The 27,099-nt window shown below is 37.8% G+C and overlaps 1 protein-coding gene across 4 annotated transcripts in view; it reads right to left on the bottom strand.

Annotated features, from left to right (window-relative positions):
• CCSER1 (coiled-coil serine rich protein 1) overlaps nucleotides 1-27,099 on the bottom strand; it is a 709,724-nt gene that overhangs the window by 140,856 nt on the left and 541,769 nt on the right. For 2 of the 4 annotated variants that reach the window (XM_056332770.1, XM_056332788.1), the window contains exon 10: nucleotides 504-549. The exons of the other annotated variants lie outside the window; for them this stretch is intronic. In XM_056332770.1, the coding sequence (XP_056188745.1) occupies nucleotides 504-549 (46 nt within the window). The remainder of the gene's footprint in view (nucleotides 1-503; nucleotides 550-27,099) is intronic. 4 annotated transcript variants of the gene reach the window in all.

Raw genomic sequence — 27,099 nt, 5'->3', positions numbered from 1 at the left:
ACTTGTTCCACAAATTAATTAGAAAGAAAGTCTTATAAAAAATACAGCTGGTCTCAGTAATGTCTGCCTTGCACCATATTGTTTGATTTTCTATATCTTAGTTTTTTGAGATCCAGATTCTTTTTTGTTTGCACAATGGAAAGAATAATTTGAAGAATAAGAAAGAGATTCTTCAGTTTTAACAATGCTACTCATCAATATGTTGAACACATGATCTGAGGATATTATTCCCCTCCAGACTTTGAGTCATTATGGTATTTTCTTCCCTTATTGCAACTCTAGTGCACAGCGCAGCCCCAATTCATGATGTGTTGGACAAAACGCAACAAAGAAATAAAGAAGGGGTCAATAGAAGCTGTTAGCTACAAACACATTACAGGCAATATACAACACCAGTGGTTGGATATTGACCTCAGGGCATTAACTCTATATTAGCATGCCATGCTACAGCACATGAACACATAGTCATCTTTACAACACAGAGCGGAATTTAAGAGACTCACATAATTGCCTGCGAGAAGGTACAGGAGCACTTCCAAATGCTGTGCCCTGTAAATAAAACACATTTTTTTTTTTTTTTGGAGCAAAGGATGTCAGATTAACAGCAGCAGCAAATGAAAAAAAAATGACAAGACATGAAGAAAATGAAGGCAGTGAAACAAAAGAGGCTGTTTAGGTAGAGGAGCTTGTTATTACTAAAAAACCTGCAGTTCCTACTTTCAGATAAACATAAATTATTAGTTGAGAACGTTCTAAGAGTAATCCACACATCAGTGGACACAATGAACCAGAAAGAGAGAAAAAGAGAGAGAAAGCAGGCAGAAAAAAGTATCAGCATAAGACAGGCATGCTCACACTTGCCAGAAATTAAATTTGATGGAAAGAACAATGGACAGAATATATATAAAACTAATTCCTTGACAAAAATAAGAAGGTTTAATTACACCAACGTCTTAGCTGATACCATCACTGTTTGAAGGTAAAGTACATTTCAAACAGGTAGGAAGGAGAGCGAGTGCAGTACAGTTTGGTTCCTGCCACTTCGTCCTCATCTCTTCTCCAAAATCCTTTAACAAGTCCTCACTGGGTCAGTTTGATGACAAGTGATAGGAAGCACCTTTATTAAAACCCCGATCAATATACGCAGTATGCTTTTCCCGTAGATAATACACAAAAGATGAAGCAGTCTGTGGCAGCAATTACCACAAATCTCTGAAATACCAACCGTGCATGGAAAGAACATATGAAACAAATGCCAAGCAAGTCATACCAGTTGGGATATGTAAGGAAGCCTCTTCTCAATGCAATCCTCTATCCCCACTCCCTGCCCACCCCCACCCCCCGCCAAGGCCAGAAAAACAAACTCATCACAGAAAGAGATTAAAAGAATGACTACATAAAGAGAAACTCTAGTGTATAAAATTTGAAGAGCAGGGTTAAAACAAACTATATTGTCTGATCTTTAATTCAGATCACTAATCAGAAATTTGCTTTGGCTTTGTGTCCAAGACTGCTTCCTCCTTCCCAATGTAAAAGGGTACACTGATCATTTGGACTGAGTAGTCGAGAATGACTAATTACAGTAATATTTAGACTGCATTTATTGCCTTAAAAAGAAATAACAAACCACAAAAATATAATAAAACACCTGAAACTTATGAGACTTGAGTGGAGCTTGGCTTCCTTTGAAGTAATTTTGACTTCTATCATCTTTTTGAATTCAAGGCTATGAACCTATTTACCAGGCATTTAGACAGTGCTAGGCATTTCTTCTTTGGGATCATTTTTTTTTCCCCCCAGGTTTTCTAAGATTCCATTTTCCTTTACCTAGTAAGAGTGAAGCAAATATATGCGTATCTAGAAAGCCCCATAGAGAAACCATCTTTACACCACTGCTCCCACATTACTTCATTTAAGGAAAGCCAGAATAATTAGGATTATTTGTCACTTCAGAAGCCATGGCTGTGCTGCTGAGACCACAGCTTGCTATGCTGTGGCCACGTGCAGTGCTGGGTAGCTCTGCAGAAGCCATTTGTCTCACTGTGCCACAAGCTTATCACTCTGAGGCCAACTCCTTGAGGTCACAGTCACCACAAGAAGTAGCCAAGGGAGCAAGCTGGGGTTAACTTGTGTTGGAGCAGCAAAAAACCCACCAGCTGCCTCCCTTGTTTCCAAGGTTGCATGGGTGCCAGGAAAAAGCAGTAAGCTCTCTTGTTTACCAGTGCAAGCAGGCAGTGTGCTCAAAGCCCTTTTCTCCAGGGCAAGCAGTGCCCTGCCAGTGCACTATCGCCAAATCCCACAGTTATCTGTGAAGTTATTTCAGCACTCCCAAAGTCCACCTTTCACCTCCAGCAAACTTATCAATGTAGCCAAAGGACAGCCTGGTTTGGGTACCAAACCAAATTGTACATTGGCACTTAAACCAGTTCTTCAGTGTCTGCTAAGGCTTTACCAATTATTTCCAGTGCTCTCTTAAATCTTTTGGAAACAAAATACAGTTATTTGCAATACTAAGAATACACCTATTCATCTAAAGCAAAGCTAGAAGTATTGAAGAACACACATTGCGGAAGGACAGTAGCCACAGCGTCCCCATTCTGCCAACTATATGCTATTCTGCTTTGCTTAAAGGCAGCTTTCTAAAAAAGCTGAGATCCTGTTGTCGTGTATCTTGCCTCCTCCCCTGGGCCACTCTACAATCTCAGGAGTCCCTGTGTAGAGTTGGGTGGATAAGCATCCCTTGACCATATCAGCCAGCACTCTTGCATGGCTGAGGTGGGGAACTGACTGTACCAGCAACGTTACCTATCTGAATTGTAACATCCCCTTATGGCCTTGTTACATTCTTTATCTGAATCGGAAAGGTATGGTACCACCATCACCAGAATTTGAAAATTCAAGTAATTACCAACTCCGGTTGTGGCCAGAACGGAAATTTGTTGTTGGCTAAAGCCAATCATCTCTGATCCTATACATGGCAGTCCTAAAGCGAGGCACTTTTGAGCGCTCCTGGACCACAGGGGGCTGCATCCAGCATCTGCCTCTGAATGAGATGCCTCTCAGAGCTTGCAAACTCCAAGGTTTGTGAAGTTAGGAGGACTGTTGCCAAAAGCTGATGATGGAGCCTGGGCTGACACGCCTACTCCTTGAGTCTCAACCCTTCACCCGCTGAGAAATACAAAGGTATTTGACGTGAATATTTCACTGAACTCGAGGGGAACTTTTAGCAGGTACATCATTGTACATTCATATATATATATATGTACACATGCACACATTCATTTGTGTCTGAGTGCACGTGTGTGTGAATTGATTTTGGTACCTCATAACAAGTACAGAATGAATGTTACCATCTTGGATCCATGATTAATTTACTGTTGTGATTATAGTAAATCATATTGGTCTACTTTGTAAATGATAAATTAGTCAATGATTAAGTGCTGCTAAACTCTTGTGATCAACCTTAAACTGTGGATAAACCTTAGACAATCTTTTGATATAAACTGTTGTCCAAGTGTGAGACTGAGATTGGATGTAGCTGCACCTAAGCTCTATCAAGAGTTTAGAAAGCAAAGAAGTCCAATCTGAATCTCATGACTAAATAGAAGGGTGTGCCTTTCCCTTTTATATCTCCAGTCTCTGTGTAAATCATTCCAGCTTAATTTTAATTTGATTCTTCTTTGTGTGATATATCTAAGCAATAAGTAATAGCGGAAACCTTGCCATCAAATGTCATGAAGTCACACTCCCACAAATTCATATTAAAACTATTTCGCTAATACCTTTGTTGGTGATTCTTTAAGTGACCTAACTACTCACTTGCGACAGGTACACAGTGGTACCTGATATTATGGTGCCTCCTAAAAGTCAGTTTTCAGTTCATCATTTAAAGACATTGAAATGATTTGTGAAACCATATATAAAACCAAAAAGCACAAAGTAAATTCATCTGACAGTGGTTACCTGACTGCTTCCGTATTTAGCCGAAAGTATTTATTTTTTTCCTATGCTTTCAATGTGTACCATCTACATTTTCCCCTGCCATGCATCAAAAAGTAAACATTCAGACAGCCTTATCTTACACAAATCCATCAACCAAAGAATTGGGAATTTAATTATTCATAGTTAGTTGCTATTTTCACTACTGACACTGAGTACTGTATTTCTAATGACCATAATGCTCCTTTGAAAAGCAAGATGCCAATGCATTTGACTGCATTACTTCTTCATGTTTCTGATTTCCAAAGTAAATGGCCTTCCAAGAGGACAAGGATATATGCCTTTACCTTTTACCAAGCCTTCCTTTCCTTTCTTCCCCGCATACTCCAGAAATAAATGTTATCCTTCAGTACCATCTGGCACAATGATAAGGAGCGTTTTTCAAAACTAAGTCAAGTTTCAGACATTCTCCATGGAAAATCCAGGCTCTGCTGGAACTCTTTGTAGTTCCACAGCTTAATCTTGTACAGCTTTTTTTTCCTGTCTTCTCTGTGTGTAGTATAACACTTAATCCTAAAGGTTTCTAGGTTTCCATGATAGCCTCAGTGGTAAATACTATATTAAGTTTTCCAAATTCTCTGTGATTCCTAGAAATGTAGAGCGTTACACAGGAATAAGATAATGCTATTAATAATGCACAGGCATTGTAGATGACTCATAGTTACTAAGTTAATGATTTACAGAAGTTAGCACACTCTCAACTGAAGCTTCTAAGTGGCTAACCCTTCCCTAACTTTTTACTGCAGAATATTAACTAAGAGTTCACTTACAGAATTACATCTCCCAAAATATTGCTCTTAGTAACAGCAAAGTCTCAGTTTGGATTAATCTTTAAATACTATTGCAGGTATTATGTTCACCACAGGATGCTGATGTGTATAACAATTTCCATGCATCTTAAACCTATGACTTACATACATACCTGTGACTTATGTGTAACTCATTTTCACTTAAAATGTTTTTAAGTTCTTTTAAAGGGTACATAAAACATGCTAACAGTAGCACCTTCTAAACCTTTATTATGTAAATGCACAGAACAGAGGTACAGATTCAGCATCTTGGGATTACTGTGCACATTTTTTTTATTTTGATTGATCCCTCTGCCTATATCAGCTCAATGTCGCTCAAATTTTGAATGCTAAAAATCTCAGCAAGTCCATGATAAGACTGATGAGAAACAGGAAAAAAGTTTTAATGATGACTGTATTTTTCAGCTTTCCTAACCACTTTGAAAGGGTCTTTAGATCTAATTAATTTAACATACATAAATAAATATCTCTCTGCTAATTCATTTAACATGGAATTAATTTTAAAAATTATATTCTCTATATTAGTACTTACATTATGCTTCCAACAAATGTCAAAATAGTCCAATGAGTGCAATAAGTTACACTTCTTCAGCAGCCAACTAGTGTGTCAAAGGAAACTAAGGGCAGGGGGAGAAGTTGATTATGATTAGAGACCTTCTGGAGGGAAAGCTTAAAGTGACAGCCCCTCAATTTCACCTTTCAATATACATGTAAGGAGAAAATGGTCATCAGTCCCTGAAAAGTCAGAGCTCAGCAGACAAGAAAAAAATCCATCAAGCCTCTAGAAGTGAAGTTGCCAGGCTGCCTCATTTATAACACCTGGCCTATTCAGTGGACCAATAAGGGAAGTAACAGTTTTTACAACTGCTTTGCACGTAAACAAGTTTGCACAAGTACGATGAGAAGATACACTTGCCCAGGGCTTGATTCCTGCCTACTTCTTTCACTCTGTGGCACAAAAATGCCCAAGCATTGAGATTTCAGTCTGAAGTGCTTGCTGGCCTGCTGGCCTGGGAGCAGCCAGAGCTCATCCTCTAGGACTAAACTGCTAAACCTGTCAGCACCTTCTATTTGTTGATGCAAAGCACATTCAGATACCTTTGGGAAAAAAAAAATAATAAAAAAGGCTTAAATGATCTGTGCAACCATATCAATTTACTTAGTATTTACTATAGCATCAGATGCTGAACTCAGCACTAACCAGCTAGTTAACTTCTGTGCCATGCAATTCAGTGCTACAGTCTCTGTTCCTGATGAGCAAAAAATAAGAGAGGTTTTTATTTTCTTTCCTGCCCACGTGTAATATATCCTCAGCACCCTCTCATTGTTAATGCAGGAATGTTTGATTACCCAAGACATCCTCAAAGTGAATCTGGATTTTATGCACCAGACAAACAGATAGACTGTCATTCTGTTTACATTTCTTCAGTCAGTCATTTATAATTTCATTTCACTTCACTTTCAGAAATGCAATCAGAACACTACAAAACTCAGTTCTTTTTGAAAACACTATCAATTTTTAATCTTGTCAAGGTGAGAGTATGACACAGTTTCTGTCAGAAGTCACAGTTAAGTATTCACTGGAAGCTCCAATGAACTCCGCAAGGGAATCTGGCATTTAATTCCCACAGCTATATTTCTCACATCCACACATTGAACAAAACCAGTTACTGGCAGTTTTTTAAAGTAATGACCACAAATGCCAGCCAGCCTACATATTTGTTACTGTAGCTATACTGGAGCAACAGCAGCAAGGAAGTCCGGATGAAAAGGGTTCATAATGCAGTCTATTCAATGGAACAAAACATCCATGTATTAGTTTGCTGTTTGAATGAAGCCATTCAATAAAAATACTTTAGCAATTGCATACATTTCCTGCATCTCTCTGAACTTTGAAGTTATGAGTTCACCTGTTATTAACTGCATATAGCAACTAAAGTCCTCTGGGTTCACCTTGAGCAACTTGGAAGTCTGAGTACTGCAGTATATGAAATGATCAAATCAATTCAGCTGAACTGAATACCCCCCCCCGGTAGCATAACTACACAAATATTGCTGTTCTTTTTGTGTCACTTTCTATGAGGCATCTCCACAGAGATGTGTATTGACAACAGACCAATCAATGCCAGAAGAGAGCTCGCTACCCATCAAGTGAATGCTTTTCCTATAAATGCCCCTTTTTCTCTTACAGCACAAACCCACCTCTTACAGGGTTAAAAGAGTGCTAATTAAAAAAACCAACAACAACCAACAAACAAGAAAAAAAAAACCAAACAAAAAAACCCAAAACCCAAACCTACCACCCCTCCTCAACTCCAGATTATGATTTTTAAACAGACTACTCACAGCAGGCAATATTTTCCCTAGGCAAAGTACATAATACTTTGACATGAACTTTGAAAATTAACGTATCCCTTTTTCTCGTGACAGAAATTAGAGCGATAACTCAGAATATTTCACAACACTGCTAAGAATAAAAAGCACAGTCTTAAATGACAAGCTGTACTGAAATCTTAGTTATTACTACACAATAAATTGTTGAAGTGATCTTACAAGATTTCTGAAAGATAAGTCCTCGTCAATACATGATGGCATAATACCATTGATATGTAAGATCTCCCAGAGACAGAAAAAACTGCTAGAACACCACCAGATTCTCCTATAAGGGCAAAACATGCTCCTTTCACAAAAAGAGCAAATACTAAAATGGTAAGCTGTGCTCTGATATGACAGCTTTCACTTGTATCGTGCAGCACTTCACTGGTTGAGTACATCAATGAAATGATGCACCGAGTAGTGTGCTGCTGCTCCTGAGTTCATTAAAGGCTGCCTTGGATCTACTACTTTTCCATTGCAATGTCACTCTTAAAGGGTTCTAAAAAATATACTTAATTCAATATAATGACATTAGCAGGTCTCCAGATATTATGGTGCCACCACATTCTAAAACATGCAGTCTTTACCCAACTTCATGCCCTTTCTCCACAGTTTCAGTTTAGGTGCAAGAAATTTATTAATATGTTCTTGCTCACTGGATTTTACTGTGCACACTCAACCATTCGGAGCACAAATACCTCAAAAGCCCTTGCACAACCTAAGACCTATATCTAGCTCTCCAGTATCTCCTCTTAAAGTCACTTTAAGTTATCATAACATGATCCAAGGCCCCCTTGACATAAGTATTGCCTCTTCCAAATGTATTTGGAAAGTGATTTATAACAGTTGATTTTACCATGGGACTCCCTACTCGACTCCTCACCTTGGTACTAATATCCCACCACTTATTTTTCCATAAATGCCTGAGATGTCTGCTGCAAGTTTCTTAATTTGAATTCATGGAAGATCACTCATTTTGTTTTTAAGATTTTTTCCATTTTTATAGAAAATCTTGCTTTTGTCACTTCACCTATATTTGTGTGAGATGATTCAACGGGACTTATGTTTGTTAGGATAGCTCTTCCCTGTTTTCCACGTGAAATTCATATAATGTCTTTTAGTCTTCACTCCATTTCTCATTTTAAAAAAATCCCCTTTAAAATTCTAAGTGCTGAAATCACTTCTACTTAGTAGAAAACATCCATCCTTCAGGCTCATTTTGACAAGTTGAAGAAATGCTCATTTGAATACAGAGGGGTGGAGAGTTTGATACACTGGAAGAATAATCATCTGCATAAATATAAATGAAAATTTGTAGTCAAAGTAGTACTACTAAAGACAAAGACCAAGACTTTAAAGCAAAACTCACGCAAAACAGGAAATCTTTTTCCTTTCAGACGGAGATTAGAAAATACTACCAAAAAAAAAAAAAAAAAAAAAAGAAAAAAAGGCAAAAAAAAGCCCCACTACTTTTCACAAGCAATTGTTTACAACTTAATCTCTTTTATAGCATTATCCAACTTCAATAACACCCAACATTGTCTTTACAATCCCTCTGATGAAAAACTGCTTGTCATTTGTGTCTTTTTCCTTTATTAGATTTCAGATTGCAATGTGTTTTACCTTAAATGAAGAAACAAGAAAAAAATATTTTGTTCCTAAGGTGGCCTGAAATACCACAAGGCCTTCTTACAACTCCAAAATATTTAAAGCTATGTGCAATTGAAGGTGATAGCACAGCAATCCCACGTATATATATATATATTTTTTAAAGTTATGCCCAGGTATGAACAAAATTACTAAAAGAAAATAGCCTGAAAAGCAAATGCAGCTCCATAGTCTACAGGTATATTAATACAAATATGTTCCTCCTCCAAACACCTTCCAAACTGGAGTTATAGCTCAATAAGAAAGACATATTTCCATCTTAAAGTTATCAATAAATATTTTAGTAGCAGTCTCTTGGCACATTTTCAACTCTGAACCAACAATTACATGCACTTTTCAGCAATCTGCTTCCACATATAAGTGAAAGATCCTAAAATACACTTTCACACCACATTTTGGATTGCAATCTCATAAGGCCAAACTATACATACTACATTACATCTAGATACAATCAGGCAAGGCAGTAATAGTTTTTCTGGGTACCTACAGTCCCTTACATGATAGCAATAGGATAATTTTTTGAAATGGATAATCCAACTAGCTAGCTTGAATTTGTTAATTGAATGCTTCCTTGCCACTATCTTACTAGCAACAACAATCTGCTCAAATTGCTTACGTGGAAATTTCTTATAAATTGTGAATTTGTATGCCTCAACATCTGCTGAAATACTGTTCCTCCATTTAAAAAAATAACACTGTAATTTGTAAACATAGTAAAAAAGTCCATGAAATAGGAAAATATTAACTCATTTGCAGACATCTCATTCACGCTAGAGATGTTATGATTTCTGAATCACTTTATGACCTGTCTGTCTTTACCCTCTCAGGGGACTTGACTTAAAAGAACTTGAATTTAGCTATTGCTGCCTTCAAGCTTGTACAAGTCGTTTTAAATATACCCTATTTTGCTTATTTAAGTCTTTCATGAACTTGGTCTTACAAATCCCCTAGGCGCTATTGGCTACTGACATCTTTCATTTAGGGCTTATTAACTGTACTCACTTCAGTAAAAGTGTTTCTATTTTAGGGCTGTCCTTTGTAAATTCAGACTGAAATTGCTGGGCATCCTCAGTACTTGGTCAGCTTCCACCCCTTCTCTTGTTCTCATCAGCCGAACGTCGCTCTTCTGCTGACAATGTGATCCAGGTTGATAGCATGTATTTAGATCCTCTTGCACTCATTTTTGTAAAACTGGGAACTTTTTGTCTGCTTCTACCTTGTTTGTAACTATGATACCCAGTTCTGCAACATGATGTTCAGCCATTGTTTGGCAAACATAAAAGACCCCATTAAAATTATCATCAACAACAAAAAAAGGAATTAACTACATTACACAGCAAGTCAATTTGGCATATCTTTTAAGGACAATTAGAAGCCTTCTCTGCAATGAATTGTCGCATACATTAGATTGTGTCACAGACAAATAAAAACCTCACTGTTTAATATTTTTTTTTTATGTCAGAAAAATATATTTTGCTGGTATTACAGGACTGTAGGTGGCTTAAAGAGTAATAGGTACCTCACTGCCTCCCAGAGTGCGTTAACTTTCTAATGGGTGGATGTAATTTCTTATGTCAACCATTTGGCTGGAAGCAACACCTGGTGGGTGTATCTGATATTGTCCAGGAATATCCGAGTAACAGTAACTCCGAGACATGGATACAGAGGGCTTTTTTTAAAAAAAAACCCTGATTTTACTTAACCCTAAATTACTCCCTGCTTCATCACAGGAAAACTCTTGATTCAAAGGGAAGCAAAAAGGCAAATTATTTTGTTTGTGAAATTATTTTTTTTTTTACTTCCCATTCATAGCTGCTGCACTTTTGTTTACAAAACTGGCTTCATATATGCACATATGCACATGTATACAAAGTGTATCCAGAACATACAAGTAACACTTTAAAAATGTGCACGGTGTAGATGTATGCACATCCTATTGACCGATTATCACAGAACCTGCACCATTCTGTTTGGAAGAGGCGTCAGCTGGTCATCTAGCTCTCCCTCCTGCTCAAAGCCAGGTGTTAACAATGAATTCTAACTTAACCACCCCCAAATTAAAAATTCACTAGAGAAAGGGCAGAGGCCATTGGATGATTATATCTACATCAGAATATAACACTGTGGTAAATGTTTGTATAAAGCTTAATGGAATGCCTAGAGATTAACATTGCCATTTTAATTTAGTCAAAACCTAATGCTGAAGCACATGTTTACCGCTGCCTTTTCAGCTCATATTTCCACAGCGCTCCTTTATTTCTAAAAATAAACACCAAAAAATCCCAATCTCCTGTGCTTTCGTAAAAAAAAAAAAAAAACACACAAAACCGTGTTAATGCTAAATAGAATTACAGGCCAATGAACAATAAGCGTGTGAAATTTAGACTTTTCTCCCAACTACAAACTGCAAACCTATCTACATACTTAGAATGTGCAGACCTGCAACATTTGCTTTGCCACATTAAATAAATACTTCCACAGTTCTGTATACTATTTTCTGTAACAGTCTATGTTTGAAATATCCCAGCAAGACAAACTAATTTTCTTATTTTCAAGGGGTGAATATGGAATTTGTACAAATCACCATGAAAGTGATTACCACTGCAGGTTTCAATGTGATTACATTAGAGGTCTGACCAAAAGTCACTGGAAATCTTTCACATTTGAGAGTACTTTCGTCTTGTGCAAGCTCAAATATAGTGTGGAGCTCTTTTTCCATATATGTGTTGTTCACATGAAGTCAGACACTCACAGTACTCGAGCTGTATGAGAAATTTTTAAAAAGCTCTTATTTAACCGGGTTCATTTTAATTTTATCTGTCACAAATAGCAAGTAGGTAACATGAATAGCATGATAACACAAGTAACATGAGTTAAATTAATTTGATGGCTCAATCAGGAAAAACAAGGATTATCTAAAAAAATCGCATGATTATACACAAGCAAAAGGCAAGACTGGCAAGGAAGAAAAGAAATAGATATTAGGAGATGAAAAAAATATTAGCATGAAAGCAATTGCCATCAGATCAATACTTGATGGCCTTCATGAAACAGTGTTACTACTCCTGAACTGAACAGATAAATGCTGACATTACAACAAAAGACTACTGCAGGGGGATGGAGATGAGGTAGGCAGGGAAGGAGAAAACATCCTTCAAACAGATAGAAATATATTTTTTTTCAGACTGTTGATTCAGCTTCATTTCAGAAACAAATTATAAATAAAACCACACACCATACAAGAAAAGGGACAAGATTCTGGACACATCTCATTTTGATTTTTATTTTATGGGCAGTGTGACAAGCTTCAAACTGCCTGGTAGGAAATGTGTTAATCTCTAAGCTCCTGAAGACAATTCTCTTCCCTGTGTATTCTTTTCCCTTAAAAAGAAAACCTTTCTTTTTTGTTTTCAAAATAGGTTGATAAGAGCATCTTTCCCGTTGAACCTTACAAATAATAATTGGAAAAAACCCAACCAAAACAAACAGCAGGAAAATTAAAACAGCAAAAAAATGTATTATTCCTGTTCCTAAACCATAGCCTGATTGATGTGGGGTTTTTTCAGCTTCTGAATTAATAGAATAAAATATGATTCTTTGTTGAACAGATGGTCAATCATGGGAGTTTGCTATTATATTTAGCTTTGTTAACTGTTTCTTGGCTTTGATTTCATTTAATTTTACATATATACATATATATATAGTTAATTTGACTTATGCTTATCTGAGCAATACAGAGTTTCAGCTTTTTCGGCATGTCCAGATGGAGATCGGTGACAAGTGGGGTCCCTCAGGGGTCCGTATGTAACCAGTACTGTTCAGTATCTTCATCAGTGACAGAGACAGTGGGACTCAGTGCACCATCAGCAAGTTTGCAGATGACACGAATCCGAATGGTGTGGTTAACACACCTGAGGGATGGGATGCCACCCAGAGGGACCTGGAAAAGCTTGAGAAGTGGGCCTGTGTGAACCTCATGGGGTTTGAGAAGGCCAAGTGCAACATCCTGAATCAGGGCAACCCCAGTATCAATACAGGCTGGGGGATGAAGGGTTTGAGAGCAGCCCTGTGGAGAAGGACTTGGGGGTAGTGGTGGGTGAAAAGCTGGACATGAGCCGGCAATGTGCACTCACAGTCAAGAAAGCCAGTTGTATCCTGGGCTGCAAAAGAAGCGTGGCCAGCAGGTTAAAGAAGATGAATCTGTCCCTCTACTCTGCTCTTGTGAGATCCTACCTGAAGTCCAGCTCTAGAGTCCTCAGCACAGGAAAGATGTGTACCTGTTGGAGCGGGTCCAGAAGAGGGCCACAAAAATGATCAGAGGAATGGAACACCTCTCCTATGACGCAGCTATTCAGCCTGGATAAGAGAAGGCTCCACAGAGACCTTATTGTGGCCATTCAATAATTAAAGGGGGCTAATAAGAAAGATGTGGACAGACATTTCTACTACAGCTTGTTGCAGTAAGACAAGGTGTGAGGGTTTTAAACTAAAAGAGGGTAGATTCAGACTAGATGGAAAGAACTTGTTTATGATGAGGGTGGAAAAATACTGACACGTTGTCCAGAGAGGTGCTAGATGCCCCATCCCTGGAAACATTCAAGGTGAGGCTGGACAGGGCTCTGCACAACCCGGTCTAGTTGAAGATGTCCCTGCTCTTTGCAGGGAGTTGGAACTAGATCATCTTTTAAAGGTCCCTTCTAACCCAAATAATTTTGTGATTCTATCATTCTACGTAATGTAGGACTACCCGTCATCTTTTTAGAAAAGCCTTTTAGCATAGTGTTTCAACAGCATTTTAGCTGTTTATGGAGTTTATTGCAAAAAACCACAACACAACATTAAACATGGCTACAGGGAATAACTCTGTTACTGTCTGTCCTGGTTTTGGCTGGGACACAGTTAATTTTCTCCTCGGTAGCTGGTGCAGTGCTGTGGTTTGGGTTCGGTGTGAGAACACTGCTGACAGCACACGGGTGGGTTTGCTTGCTGCTGGGTGAGGGTCAGACCCAGTCAAGGGTTTTTCAGTTTCTCGGGCCCTGCCAGCGAGAGGGCTGGGGGTCACGGGGAGCTGGGAGGGGACACAGCCAGGGCAGGTGACCTGAACTGGCCAAAGGGATATTCCATACCATAGGATGTCATGCTTGGTATGTAAACCAGGGAGAGTTGGCTGGGGTCTGCCGATCGCAGCTCGGGGGCTGGATGGGCATCGGTCAGTGGGTGGTGAGCAACTGTATTATTGATTGCTTGTTTTCTTTTCTCCCTTCCCTTTGGATTCATTCCCCTCTGCTTCTCTATCCTTTTCATTATAGTTGTTATCACAATAATAATAACAGTTCTTATTTCAATTATTAAATTGTTCTTGTCTCAACCCCTGATTTTTACATCCCTTCCCAATTCCCTTCCTCATCACTCTGGGGAGGAGCAGGGGAGTGAGAGAGCAGCTGCGTGGTGCTTTTGTTACCAGCTGGGGTTAAATCATGACACTAACCTGTGTGGTGCTATTACCACCTGAATGTTTCTGTTACTTGATTTTATACTTTCTTCAGTGTTGACGGCTGGCAAACCTTTCAGAAACACTCTCTCTATTCCATTCAGTCCTGTCCTTTCCTCAAAATTAATCTAGAAATACTCAGTCAAATGTTATTTTTTCCAACGTCTTCTACTCAAGTGCTTTCAAATCAAATGAATGCCTTAGAACTACATTAAAACATTGTGAATGCAGCTCAGTCCCTTGCCTTTGTTTCTTGTCAGATGCCCTGAGATGATCTTAATGCATATTTCCCTAAGAATACAATGCTGCATGCCTCACACAAAGGCGTGTGTGGCATAACGAAACTTAATTTGGCTCCAAACATTTCTTCCTTCCCACACTCCACAACTGAACTAATATTTTTATGCAGTCCCAATATAGAAAAGTCTTTTTAGCACTTGATGCATTAAAATTCATTACTATAATTAGATTTACTGGTATTGCCTATGCCATAATAACAACTTCCAAATTTTTACTGAATGGACAGTAGGCTCTGAGGAAAAAAATATGTATCTATTTTACTAAGTAGCTTCATCACTGAGGCATACAACAAGAGAAAAAGAGGTGGGGTGGTGGGATGAAAATCAGAAAACAGAAGAAATGGAGAAACATGGGTAGATGTTGCTGGACTAAAACGTCTACTTCTCTTACTAGAATAAATAACAATGCCAAAGTCAAGGAGATCTCAGCTACAGCATAAGGATGATGCTAGTAGCTGTGTGGAAATTACTTCTAATAAACACAGCTCCATACACAACTAAAAATAAAGCAGGTGACATTTCTATTTTGAACTCCAACCTGCTGAAGATGCTTTGGGTTTAGGTTTGGGCATCTTTGAAATTTGCATTTGATTAGAGCTGATTCACAGCAACATCTAATGCAGCTTTGTACAGCTGGAGATACATTCAAGCTGTGTCTAGTCTTCTAATTGAAACTTCATAACACCCAAATCACTGATATAAGGCTACTACAAAACAGATAAGATTAGATATGAATAAATCATAATTATCAGAAAGGAGGTTATTAAACACAGTAGAATTGAAACTTGTATGAGAAGGCAAGATATTAAAAGAGGTCTCCGAGTGAGGGCAGTGTTACACACATACTTATACATGGGAATTGATGCCATACCAAAGTTTTCAGCAGTAACATAAAAATGACAGTAGCATCTTGTGGTTTAACCCCGGCCAGCAACCAAGCATCACACAGCTGCTCACTCACTCCCCCTCACCCAGAGGGATGCAGAGGAGAATCAGAAAGAAATGTAAAACTCAGGGGTTGAAATTAGAACAATTTAATAGGTAAAACAAAAGCCGTGCATGCAAGCAAAGCAAAACAAGGAATTCATTCACTGCTTCCCATCAGCAGGCAGGTGTTCGGCCATCCCCACGAAGGCAGGGCTCCATCACACATAACAGTTACTTGGGAAGACAAATGCCATAATTCCAGATGTCCACCCCTTCATTCCTTCTTCCCCTCAGGTTTACATACTCAGCATGACACTATACGGTATGGAATATCCCTTTGGCTAGTTCAGGCCACCTGTCCTGGCTGTGTCCCCTCCCAGCAACCCGTGCCCCTCCAGCCCTCTCACTGGCAGGGCCCGAGAAACTGAAAAGCCCTTGACTGGGTCTGACCCTCACCCAGCAACAAGTAAAAACGTCAGTGTGCTGTCAACAATGTTCTCACATCAGAGCCAGAACACAGCACTGCACCAGCTACTGAGAAGAAAACTAACTCTATCCCAGCTGAAACCAGGACACATCTGTTTGTTTTCTGTATCACTGATGAGAGTCACCTTGACTTTTCCTTATTATTTTCAGGTGGTTTTTTTTTCTTTTTTACATAGCCTTGAGGCTATGTTACTGTCAAGAAAGGACACCAGCTATTAACAACTAATGATGGCAGACAAAACTGTCCTAGAGTGACAGTGGTAGAGTTAATGACAAACATGGGTTTTCAAAATGTTTCCCCCTCCTTTTAGAGAATGTCTACACTAGAAAGAAGGAAATATTACCAAGAGCATGAAGTATACATGCAGAAGCCTGCCTGGGGGTTGAGGGCACATTTTCTCTGTCTCCCAATTTAATAAACATTTAAATTGACATATAAAGGGAAATCAACGGGGTACCTGTCATCCCATCAAAGAACCTGGACCTCCGAGTACTTCTTGTCAAGTACAAATCTCATTAAAACAAACAAACAAAAAATTATAACTGCAAAAGTTATTTTAAAAGCTGCCAAGGCATGACTAATAATAGCTAATGTCAAATTTAGAAATTAAATCCTCATTTACAGATCACTCACTGCCCAAATGAAACACCTTCAAAACAGAAGTCCCATCTTTATAGAATTGCATGTTTTGAAGCGAAACCCATGTGATCAAAATGGTTTATCTTACTACCCACTAAGAATCATACTTGAGAATTAAAAAATATTAGCAATTCTATGGCACATAGCATTTCAGTATTTTGTTTGACACACAATCACGTAATTACCGTGCAGTGAAAAGAGGCATGGCTCTAACTATACTCTGAGTAACTCAAAATCTTTGTGAACACACAGGAGTGAAACTTCTTGAAGTGGCTCATGTACCTAAGCCTACAAAACACAAATATTCTTTTTCTCCAACAGAATATATAGTGGACACACACTGCCACTATGCCTTCCTCAATCAGACATACAGCAGGGAAACAATTCACACTATCCTTGCTTTGAGAAGCTCTTCAACTTCTTTTTCAGAAACTCAGGAAGACTCTAACAGGGAAAAGGCAGAGAATGGATGGTGAAGAGATAACACCTGTCGAGGAACTGTAGTTACTATTAAGCCCCCTTCACGTGGTACCTGCAGTCACAGGAAGAAGGGTAGGATGGGAATGCCACCTAAACTGTAGGGATGGGGCATGGGGAAACAAAGAGATTCAAAACTGTTCATTTTCAAAGTCTACTAACCTGGAAGACTTCAAAATCTTCACACACACACCAAAAAAAAAAAAACAACAAAGATTTTGTATAGCAAGCTCTACCTTTCAAAGCTCAAGAATGGAATAAGAGGCTTAAAGTATGAAAATCCTCCAGACAGTTTGCAGCATGTCAGTGGAACCCCATCCTACTATGAAACAGATGCAAAGAAACACTCAAAGGAAAACCTAAATTGCCCAGAAAATAAATGTTACATTGTACATGGAGGTAACTTCAATGACCCAAGCCCCAACAAATATTCGCTGTGGGAACCAAAGGAAAAAGCACCAGACATGTCAAGGAAAGACAAGCCAAAGATTTTTGAGATCAGCAAGGAAATACATCACCCACCCAAATATATGCAACAATGTGCTCTCCGTTGGAGAGATCGAGCCAGCTGCAAAGGAGTCTGAAACAGAAAAATCACATGAGTGTGTTGACACTGCAGCAACTGATAACAGTCAAAATAGAAATGAAGAATTAGAATTGAAGGACTATAGCTCAGAATTACACCAATTTCCTGATTCCTTGTGCTTTACTAACACAGACAAGGCCACCAAGGTCTTGCTTGTGCTCCCAGAGAGGACCTACTCTGTGTCCAGGGCCACAAAGGTGGAAGGTTAATGTACTGACTCACAGCACCAGCTCATCATTTCCATACAAACTATCACGTCTCATTTGAATAGCTTTGTGTGTAGCTGAGCTAGTGCTAGTTAAAGTGTGCCAAAACCAATTAGTGAATAAAGATGCTGCTATAGCAACAGCATCTAATTTTCCAATTAGTAATAATTGCTGAAACACCTGCCATAAATCATAAATACATTTAGATTGGGGGTGTGTGTCTCTGAAATAAATTTTGCTTTAAAGTTGTTTTTTAAGTTGACCTTCACCATGATAATGAAAGAGAAGAAAGTGCCAGTTCTCTTTTTCATGTTATCACATGTAATACAAAGACAAAGTATTATTTATTTTTAAGGGAATCCAAGGAATGTGTCCTAAAGTCTTAAACTAATTAACTACACTGTGCTTAGAGATTCCCAGGCAAGAAAAATTCCGGATGGAAGTCAGTTTACAATGAAGAGCAGTTCAATGAATGCAGTATTGAAATACCACCTGTAAGATGCAAATGCTCTGAGCCAGAAAGACAAAGCATACAGTAGTGTTACAATAAACAATTGTGGGATCAGGCAAGATACAAACCTCCGTGTTTACCCTCGATGTGTTCTGAACTCTGAACATGTATTTTTTTTTACATGTAATTTTGAGTATATCTGTACTGTCCAGTTCCATTCACAAATGGAAATGGGACTCACATTTGCTCTGTGTTGGACCTAGAACGTTTTAGCATGCTTTCATAGCAGCCACTATCCAGCCACATGTTGGAAGTATCTGAAGTCAGTAAGCTGATGCCGACTTCCACTCTTAGATAGCAGCCATGGATGAGAGTGTAAATTCCTATGATTCTCACTTACTTAAATTTTCTGTATTTCAAACATTTACCCTTGCTCCCCACTCATGTAGCAGGTTTTCCAGCAGTTCTGAAAGATTATTCTGAAAACAATACCTCGTTTTCCCCACTTTCTGACAGGATCCATCTGATTACACAGAGTTAATTGTGATTGCTCCCCTAAATATATTCTCATACACAGTGGATTTAGAATAATGTGACAGCAACCATACAGTCAACATGCTGATGTGTGTAAATCGTTTTTCAAACACACATTCAGTATGGACAACAGGCAATCCTTGAGGAAAGAGGAGAAAAGTAGGGGGAGGTATTACATCTTACAGAATAACTATGCCCCAGCTTTTTGTTGTTTTGAGGAACACTAAAACCCAGGCAAGCTCTTACAGAGGGAGAAGACAGTGTGCTGTTTTCTCCCCTGTAGTAAAATGATTGATTGTACAATGGCAGAGCATTTCACATAGGTCAGCAACTGAGACTGTAAAAGACCAGCCACACATTAGTTCCCTGCTCGTAACAGCCTAAAATCACACATAAGGATTCCCATTTAAGCCTCTTCAGAGATCCTAATCGGAGTGAACATAAGCAGTTAATCAGAAAGGCAGGTTTCACAACAAATTTAATAAATTCCCAAATGGTCAAGCCTAGCAGTGCTTCATGAAACAGCAGCAACTGCAGCGAACAGATGTGGTTTCACAAAGATAAGTTTTAACAAACACTTTAAGACATGGCTCAAAAATAATGTTTCTATATCACAACAGAGTTTTGACTTGTTTTTTGATATGAACAGAAGAGATGTAGAACAGTGCTAAAGACAAATTTACACTTTTAATAATGTACACTGATCACTGCATTTACGTTTGTAAACTGATTATGCCATCTGTTGGGACCAATGGAAACAATTTGTTGATTAGTTTTCTGGGGGCGGTGGGGTGTAGGGGGTGTGTGTGGTGTGTGTGTCTGTTAGCTTATCAAAGATAAGCTGCTTTTTGTGGTTAAAAAAATAGAAAATAATAACTTAGAACTTTAAATTCAATATTTGACAGGGAAAAACAGTTGTTACTACATCAGACAGTCAAGTGCAGGAGCAACTAATGGTGTTTTAATACTCTATTTTTGCAAATAACCTAATTAACTTTTTACAAAAGTGTCCTCTAAGTTACATACTAGTGTATTGTGCTTCAGAGTTTCAGTACCATGTTAACTTCAATAATTTATATAAAATCACGGTCCTTGCCCGGTTATTATTCCTGAACTCCAAAGGGACATCTTTGGGTAGAGAGGCTTATCTAAAAATTACTATTTCATTAAGCAATTCACTTTCACTTCACCTTTGAAAAGAGATGTCACAGTGACAAATACATTTTGAAAGAACAAAGTTTGTCATAAAGGCTCTTGCAGCATTATTAATTATACTCACACTTAAAATGCTTAAATATAAAACATGCTTCCTTTATATACTTAAACCATATTGAGGCATATAGGATGCCATGGAAGCTATCAGAAATCTTACCACTGAAAGGAATCCAAAATTGTGTCAGGACTGAAGAAAAGACTTAAGGGCCATTAAACAGCATGAGTTCTGTTATGGGGAATTCTTTTTCTGATTTATTTCAGCCCCTGCAGAACTAGCTTTTCATCCTGAAGCCACTTCCTAGAACTTCTATGAACCAAAAGAACATGTAGCTTAAAAAAACCAAACCCATCCTATTTGGTATTATACAACAAGCTGAATCCTCTACACTTAAGTTTATGACCGGCTTTTCGGAGAAGGCCTTCTCCTGTATTTCTAAATCAGGTAGGAAACAAAGTATGCTTGAAACACCAGGAGAACTCCTTCAACTCAAGTTTTCTCATATATATATGAGATTTTCATATATATATGAAACTCATAAAAATAGTTTTAAAAATAACAGTATTTATGAGATTCTTTTTGGTCATTAAAAAAAAAAATATTTTCAGAACTTTCACACCACTGCAGGACATAAGCCCACTTGCCTTTTAGCACTAGTAATCTCATTGACATTGATGAAATTATTAATGCTTTCAAAATTAAGTGATTAAGCATATTTTAAATTTTTTTTTCCTGGCCCGGACCTCTAGGTAATAGGCTTAACATACTGCATAGGCTGTACACAGCTATCACAGGATAAAGTAAGTTTTAAAACAAATCAAAGAGTCAAGTATACTGTTTATCTCTGGTCCTTTTGAACTTACTAGTCTTTCAGGGGGACAATTATGAATTGTGCTTTCTGGAAATGCCCAGGCTAGTGTGAGAATAAAGGATGTAGATATGCAATTACTTCACAAAAGGACAGATCTACAAAGAATTGATGGTGGGCTATACTTTAGAGAATGAGCAGACTTAAGATTTGTATTGTGAATTAAGTTTTAATGAATTCCCTGGCAAGTTTTATCAAATGAACTAAAGGAAAGGGAAAAGAAAAAGAAGACTGCATGATCATGAATTAGCTAAATGAAAATGCTATGTATGTTTTAAAACAAAAAATCCATCCAAGACAGAATGACCTTGAACATGTAGCTATAGCACTAAACATCAGGAGGTAAAACACTCTGTTATTTCAGTGTAATGATGAATTGACTGCCTTGGTAAAAAAATATACATTGTAAGAGTATTTCAAAATAACAGTGGCATATTTGTAATATGCATTTTCTGACAATAAGAGACTGCAAAATATATTTTTTCTTTACAGAACATTTAAAAGGGAACAGCTTTCTAAAAGAACTAAAATAATCAATTAAATGTACAAAATTTTAAGCAGAAGAACATTTATCTCTTTTCTTAATATCCCTCTGAGAGACAGTAATCTAGAATTAGATGGGCACCATATCACGTTCAATACACAAATATAACTATCAAACGCAATTATCCCAATGCTGGTAAGAGTTCACTGCACAAAGTGATTTTTTTTCCTTTGATAACTACACTAAAGAACTGTTTTTCATGACAGTAAATAGAGTTTATGGAGTGATGCAGATATATTATAGGCATGAAGTGGTTATTTGGACAAAACCTTTCAATCCGTCTGTCACAGAAGTAGTTCCATTTCCCATTTCCAACTGATGATAATTTTAAATGTAATTGATGGCAAATTATTTGGGGAGCTGGGTAACTAAAGTTTTCAAAATCATAAGTTTAAGGAAATTTTTCAACGGTTTTTATTCTATATGAGATATAAACTGACACAAAGAACAGTGGAGAATGTTCTGTTCCCAACAAACTGAACTTATCTGTGCACGATATAATCATAGCCCCAATCTCAAGTACCAAAATTGCTGGTTAAGAATGCAGCTACTAAGGAGAAAGAGCATGATCCAATGACTTTGAAAGAGCTCATCAAACATTGCACATTCTACAAAATCACAGCGACAATGGCAATTTTATTCTAAGGGATTCAGTGTTCTTCTGTGAAATTACAAGACAAAATTCTCTATGGGAAAGCAACGAATTTCCTAAGATTTAATTCCTGTGACTAGGATCATAGTCAAAGATGAGGCCAGAGGCATAAACCTGATGAGAAACATTACAGCTCATCCCCATGATGTCATGGAAGCCATAGGAGCATATCTGACCATGCCGAGGCCCAAACTAGCCAGAGGAGGCTCAGTCACCCTTTCTGCTCCCCAGCAAGAATCGTTAAACTGCAACCTGTATGATATCCTTTGCACCAGTAAGAATTTAAGGCTGTAGACACATCTTCAGAAACAATTTTTTTGTTTGTTTTAAGGGTGGATCTCTCACAATCTATTATGGAAAACAGATTTGTTTTTTTAAATTTATTTATTATTTAAGTAACAGAATAGTCAGAATCTTAACTTTTCCCCCCTCCAAGTTTAGATTTTCTTTAGAAATGAGACCTAAAGAGATTAACTTCCTTCTGCATCAAACAAATATAAAACTTCAACATTAATGAAGCTAGTTTTCTGTTGTATGAACACAGTATTACAGGATGGTAATATAATCATTAAAGTTACAGTAACCAGAGAATAGCAAAGCACTGAAAACTCCCATCTACAAACAGATTTTTAAAAAGTATTAAAGAAACTGGCCATCTTCATAATTTCATGCAAAATACTACTGTCAGATTAATTACATGTCTGCACTTTTCCTTCATCTGCACTTACCTGAAAAAAAGATGTTTTTTATTTGCTATGAGATCCATGCGCCAGTAAGTTAAAACTTCAAAATTCCCAGTGAGATATGGCCTACTAAGAACAGTAAAGAAAGAGCCTAATACCTGCCCTAAAATGATACTATCTCAGTAACAAGAATATGTTTCTCCTCTATTCAGGACACATTTACTAGCAAATAAAAAAATAATTTTGCTCGTTCAGTGCTAGAAAAATACTTTTTGAGGCCGTCTTCAAAAAATCAAGAAATATTTATGCATTAATAGAGGCAGTAAATTGTGGTCCTGATCAAAGTAATTTGGCTTTCAGCTTCACCTTCTGTTTTCTCCTTCTCTTCATAATGCAGCTGCTAGCAGCTGCCCTTTATTCCAATAAACTTCTGGGTACACATAGATCCTTCCTGCCAGTCAATATAAAGACTCATTAGACACAAACAAGGTGGAAAAAAATCCAAGCAGCCTGAGAAAAATTCTGACCCACTGACATCAACAGCAAAACTTCTGTTTCTGTGTGACCAGTGCACTATCTCCATGCACTTCCCCAGAGACGTAAAGTGGTCTAATGGTTTCATCTCAAGTCAGAAAATGTCCAAAACTGCCAGATTTCAGGTATGACCCTGGGCAAGCCACACAGCTGCTCTCAATTTCCTCATTTGCAACATGCAGATCATAAATCTGGCAAATGTAATAAAATAACCAAGTACAATTACTTATTTTTGCCTTATAAAAGGCAACAGTACAGACCTGATGTTCAGAACTTTGTAGCCAAGTGCTAGTAAACAGGAGGAGCTAGAAGACAATTGTCTACTTTTATAATTATTGATTTTTATAGGGTACATATCACTTGATTACCTTGACACTCTTTAAATATGGAGCTTCATAAAGAATTAACAAACCAAATACACGAATAAATGGACCTTATATAAATGCCAGTAGCAGACCTGCTTTAAAGGACAAAAATGAAAGAAATGTTATTAAGCAGGCTAAATGTCACAGATTCCTGAGTGCTTATGCTTAATTAGAGGAAGACTTTGCTCCAGCAACATATTCTTAATTGAAGAGAGTTCATAGTTAATTGTATACCTGCGAGGAACAATCTCCATGGATTGCTAAACTCTATAAACGTGAAAACCTGAAGGAGGCTTTTTTAATGTACATCCCATTGGGGAGATCTGTGAAGAACAGCTAAGCGCCCTCCCATATATATCGAATACAGAAACTACTTTTGGAGCATCTCCTAAAAGCTAATATAGTTTGGTAGTTAGTAATTTGCCACCAGGACTTTAATCCTGCAGGCTCCACACAGAAGGTCCAGTTGTTCTGTCCACGCAGTGCAGAGGTCTGCCTGCGCGGGCAAGCCCTGTATTTGCAGCCACACACACTATCCTCACAAATACAGCTCTTTTGATTTGTAAATTCTTTTCTTTCATTTGTTCATTAGCAATAATAAAGATGCTTAGCTCTTACACAGTAAAAGGTTGTACAGAAGTCTTAAAACATCGAGCAAACCTCTCAACAGGATCTCTCCATCCCACCCTATTGACAAGAAGTTGCTGGTCAAAGGGCTTGTCTTTGTGCCATCTGACCTGTGTGATTTGGTCCTCCAGTTTGTGCTCCTTCTGGCAACGTCACCAAAGGGAAATTCTTCACAGAGCAATACTGTTTATGTTACCCTTTACCTACATTAAGTTAATTTTTTATGTGAGCAGAGACCAGTGACAGTCGATTGTGTTTTCCCAGAGACCCTCCAACCACCTGCAAGAAAACACCTAGTGGCTGAACTAGGTTCAGTGCAGACTGAACCACTGGTCTTCCCTCTCACAGGACTGCCATTAAGGACAGTACAGAACGGGGGAAATCAATGAAGATCGCCAAGGCAACTGCTGAAAGGGAAAAAGAAAAAGTGAACTGATCAACAGATATACTTTTTACCATGGAAACTAGGGTACAAATCCACACAACTTCTTTTTAAACAGATTTTTTTTAAAAGTCTGCTGAAGTTTTCTCCTAGGTCCACTCTATTCCAACCTCTCACCATTTCTTGCACCACGTCATTTAAATTGTGGGCAGTAATTGTCACTGTAGCAGAGACAGGACCTGGTAATGAGCAGAAGAAAAAGCAAGGGACCATAACCTTTTAGGCTGTTTTTTTCAGGAGCGAAATCATGCTGCTGCTAAGTAATGGCAAATAGAAAACACCTTTATTGCAAAACATCAGAAAGGTTGCTGCAACTACCATACCAATCACAAAAAAATAACAGGAACACTGACATTATTATACCTCTCTGTGGCACACCAAGGACCGACAGTATTTGCCACCTCATGGACAAACTGTAAAATACAGACAGTATGTATTTGTGAGTGGCAGCATCTGGAAGCAGGATTAGAGGCTTTCAGATGAAAATTTGTTCTGTTCAGATGAACTGGATTTGCAGTCTTTCACAACAGTTTTGAATATTGACTACAGCTACCTGTACTTGGACCTAGCGTTTTCAAATCCCTTGTAAACAGAGGAAAAATGCATCTTCCTAAACACAGTTCTTTCTTTCAAAGGACAAGGTAGAGTTAATATGAAATAATAAAAAGAGGGAAAAAAGGAGAGAGACTATTATCCTATTATGTACCCTTCTGGATCAAAGATGTTTCTAATGTACAATTTCTAGAGCAAGTTTACTTGCAAGAGCTCAATAAAAGTAAAAATCTTCTGTACTAATGCAGAAACTAATTTTCACATACACATCACAGCCCATCACAAACTACATTTATCAGAGAAAGTAACACGTGTGATTACTGCGTACCAGGATAGAGCATGTGATGAGCGTTCCTTTTCCCTCCTCCCCCACCAATGTTTAGTAAGATTTATTTTTTTTCAGTGTAATGTCATTTGAAATGTGTCAATTAACTGGCTCTGAATTCCCAACCCTTATCCTAAAAAAATCCCAAACCTGACCTGCTGCTTCTCATTGCAGTCAGTGACTGCTTAGAAAACTCATGTTCAACCCCTTGCTTTTCTTCTCAATCTGTGACTAGGTTGTTTGAAAAAACTATTGCTAAGCTGGGGAGTTCTGCCATTTGTCTTAAAAAGGTGTTAATGTTAAAGGCCAAGCTCAGCACTTGAATGCTAGCACTGTTAAATTATTAGATAAAATATGAAAGACTCAGCCTGAGTCATTAAAATTTCATTATTCAGAAGAGGATTAGACTAATTTGGTTTTAAACCTCATTACCAATGTAGAATAAGGATCAACAATACAATCTCAAAATTAAACCTAATCTGAAGTGAAAACTCTGCAGTTCTTTTCATCTTCCTTTTATATTTCGGCAGTCTGCTACACTTGGTTATACGATTCCCTTTGCAGGTTTCAGCAGTTTGAGGGTCAAATGGCTGATTTTCCAAGAGATTGTGGTATCAGCTCTTGCTCAGATTCAGATATGTTGATGCTGGATTTCTTTTTTTTTTAAACTAGTAACTAATAAATACCATAGCATGTCCCTTCCAACTATGTAAAACACCCTTCCTGCAGCATTTCTTCATAGAGCGCAATGCATTGCAACTTAGTGATCTTTCCTCCAATTTAAAAGGAAAAACAAGGACAAAATTATGCCAAGACCTGCATCTTGTGGTTTGTTGGTGTTTGGGTTTAAGTAGTGTTTAGTCAAACAAAAAAACCAGTCCACAAAGAAGAGAAAACTGAATAATAGTATTAAAAAAAAGAAAAGAAAAGAGAGAGAGACTTTGTGAGGATTAATTCAGAACACCATTCTGCTTCAGTGTTATCCAGAATAGACTAAATACAGAATTTAATTTGTAGCAAGGTGGTAGAATTTATATACTGCCGATAAATCAATTCTTTCATCCTTCTATATAAAACAGAAAATCACGAGAGTAATTATGATATATTTTATACTCATTACCTTAAAGGCCAGTCTTACAAAACACATCAAGAAGGAAGGTGAAAGAAATCTCAGGCATCTCACCAAATGCATCTCACCAAATTGAACAAAACACCTACCTGCAAGCAAACAAGTCTGCAGACTGGGTCTAATGGGACCACTATGTAGACAATTGTTCTTTTCCTCATTATTTTACTCATATAAGACCGCCTTATTGATGTTGATACAGAAACTCCCATAGAAACT

The sequence above is a fragment of the Falco biarmicus genome, chromosome 1, assembly GCF_023638135.1.
Source record: "Falco biarmicus isolate bFalBia1 chromosome 1, bFalBia1.pri, whole genome shotgun sequence".
Taxonomy (NCBI): domain Eukaryota; kingdom Metazoa; phylum Chordata; class Aves; order Falconiformes; family Falconidae; genus Falco; species Falco biarmicus.
The sequence above is the reverse complement of the archived record's forward strand: the minus strand, read 5'-3'. Positions and strand labels throughout refer to the sequence as shown.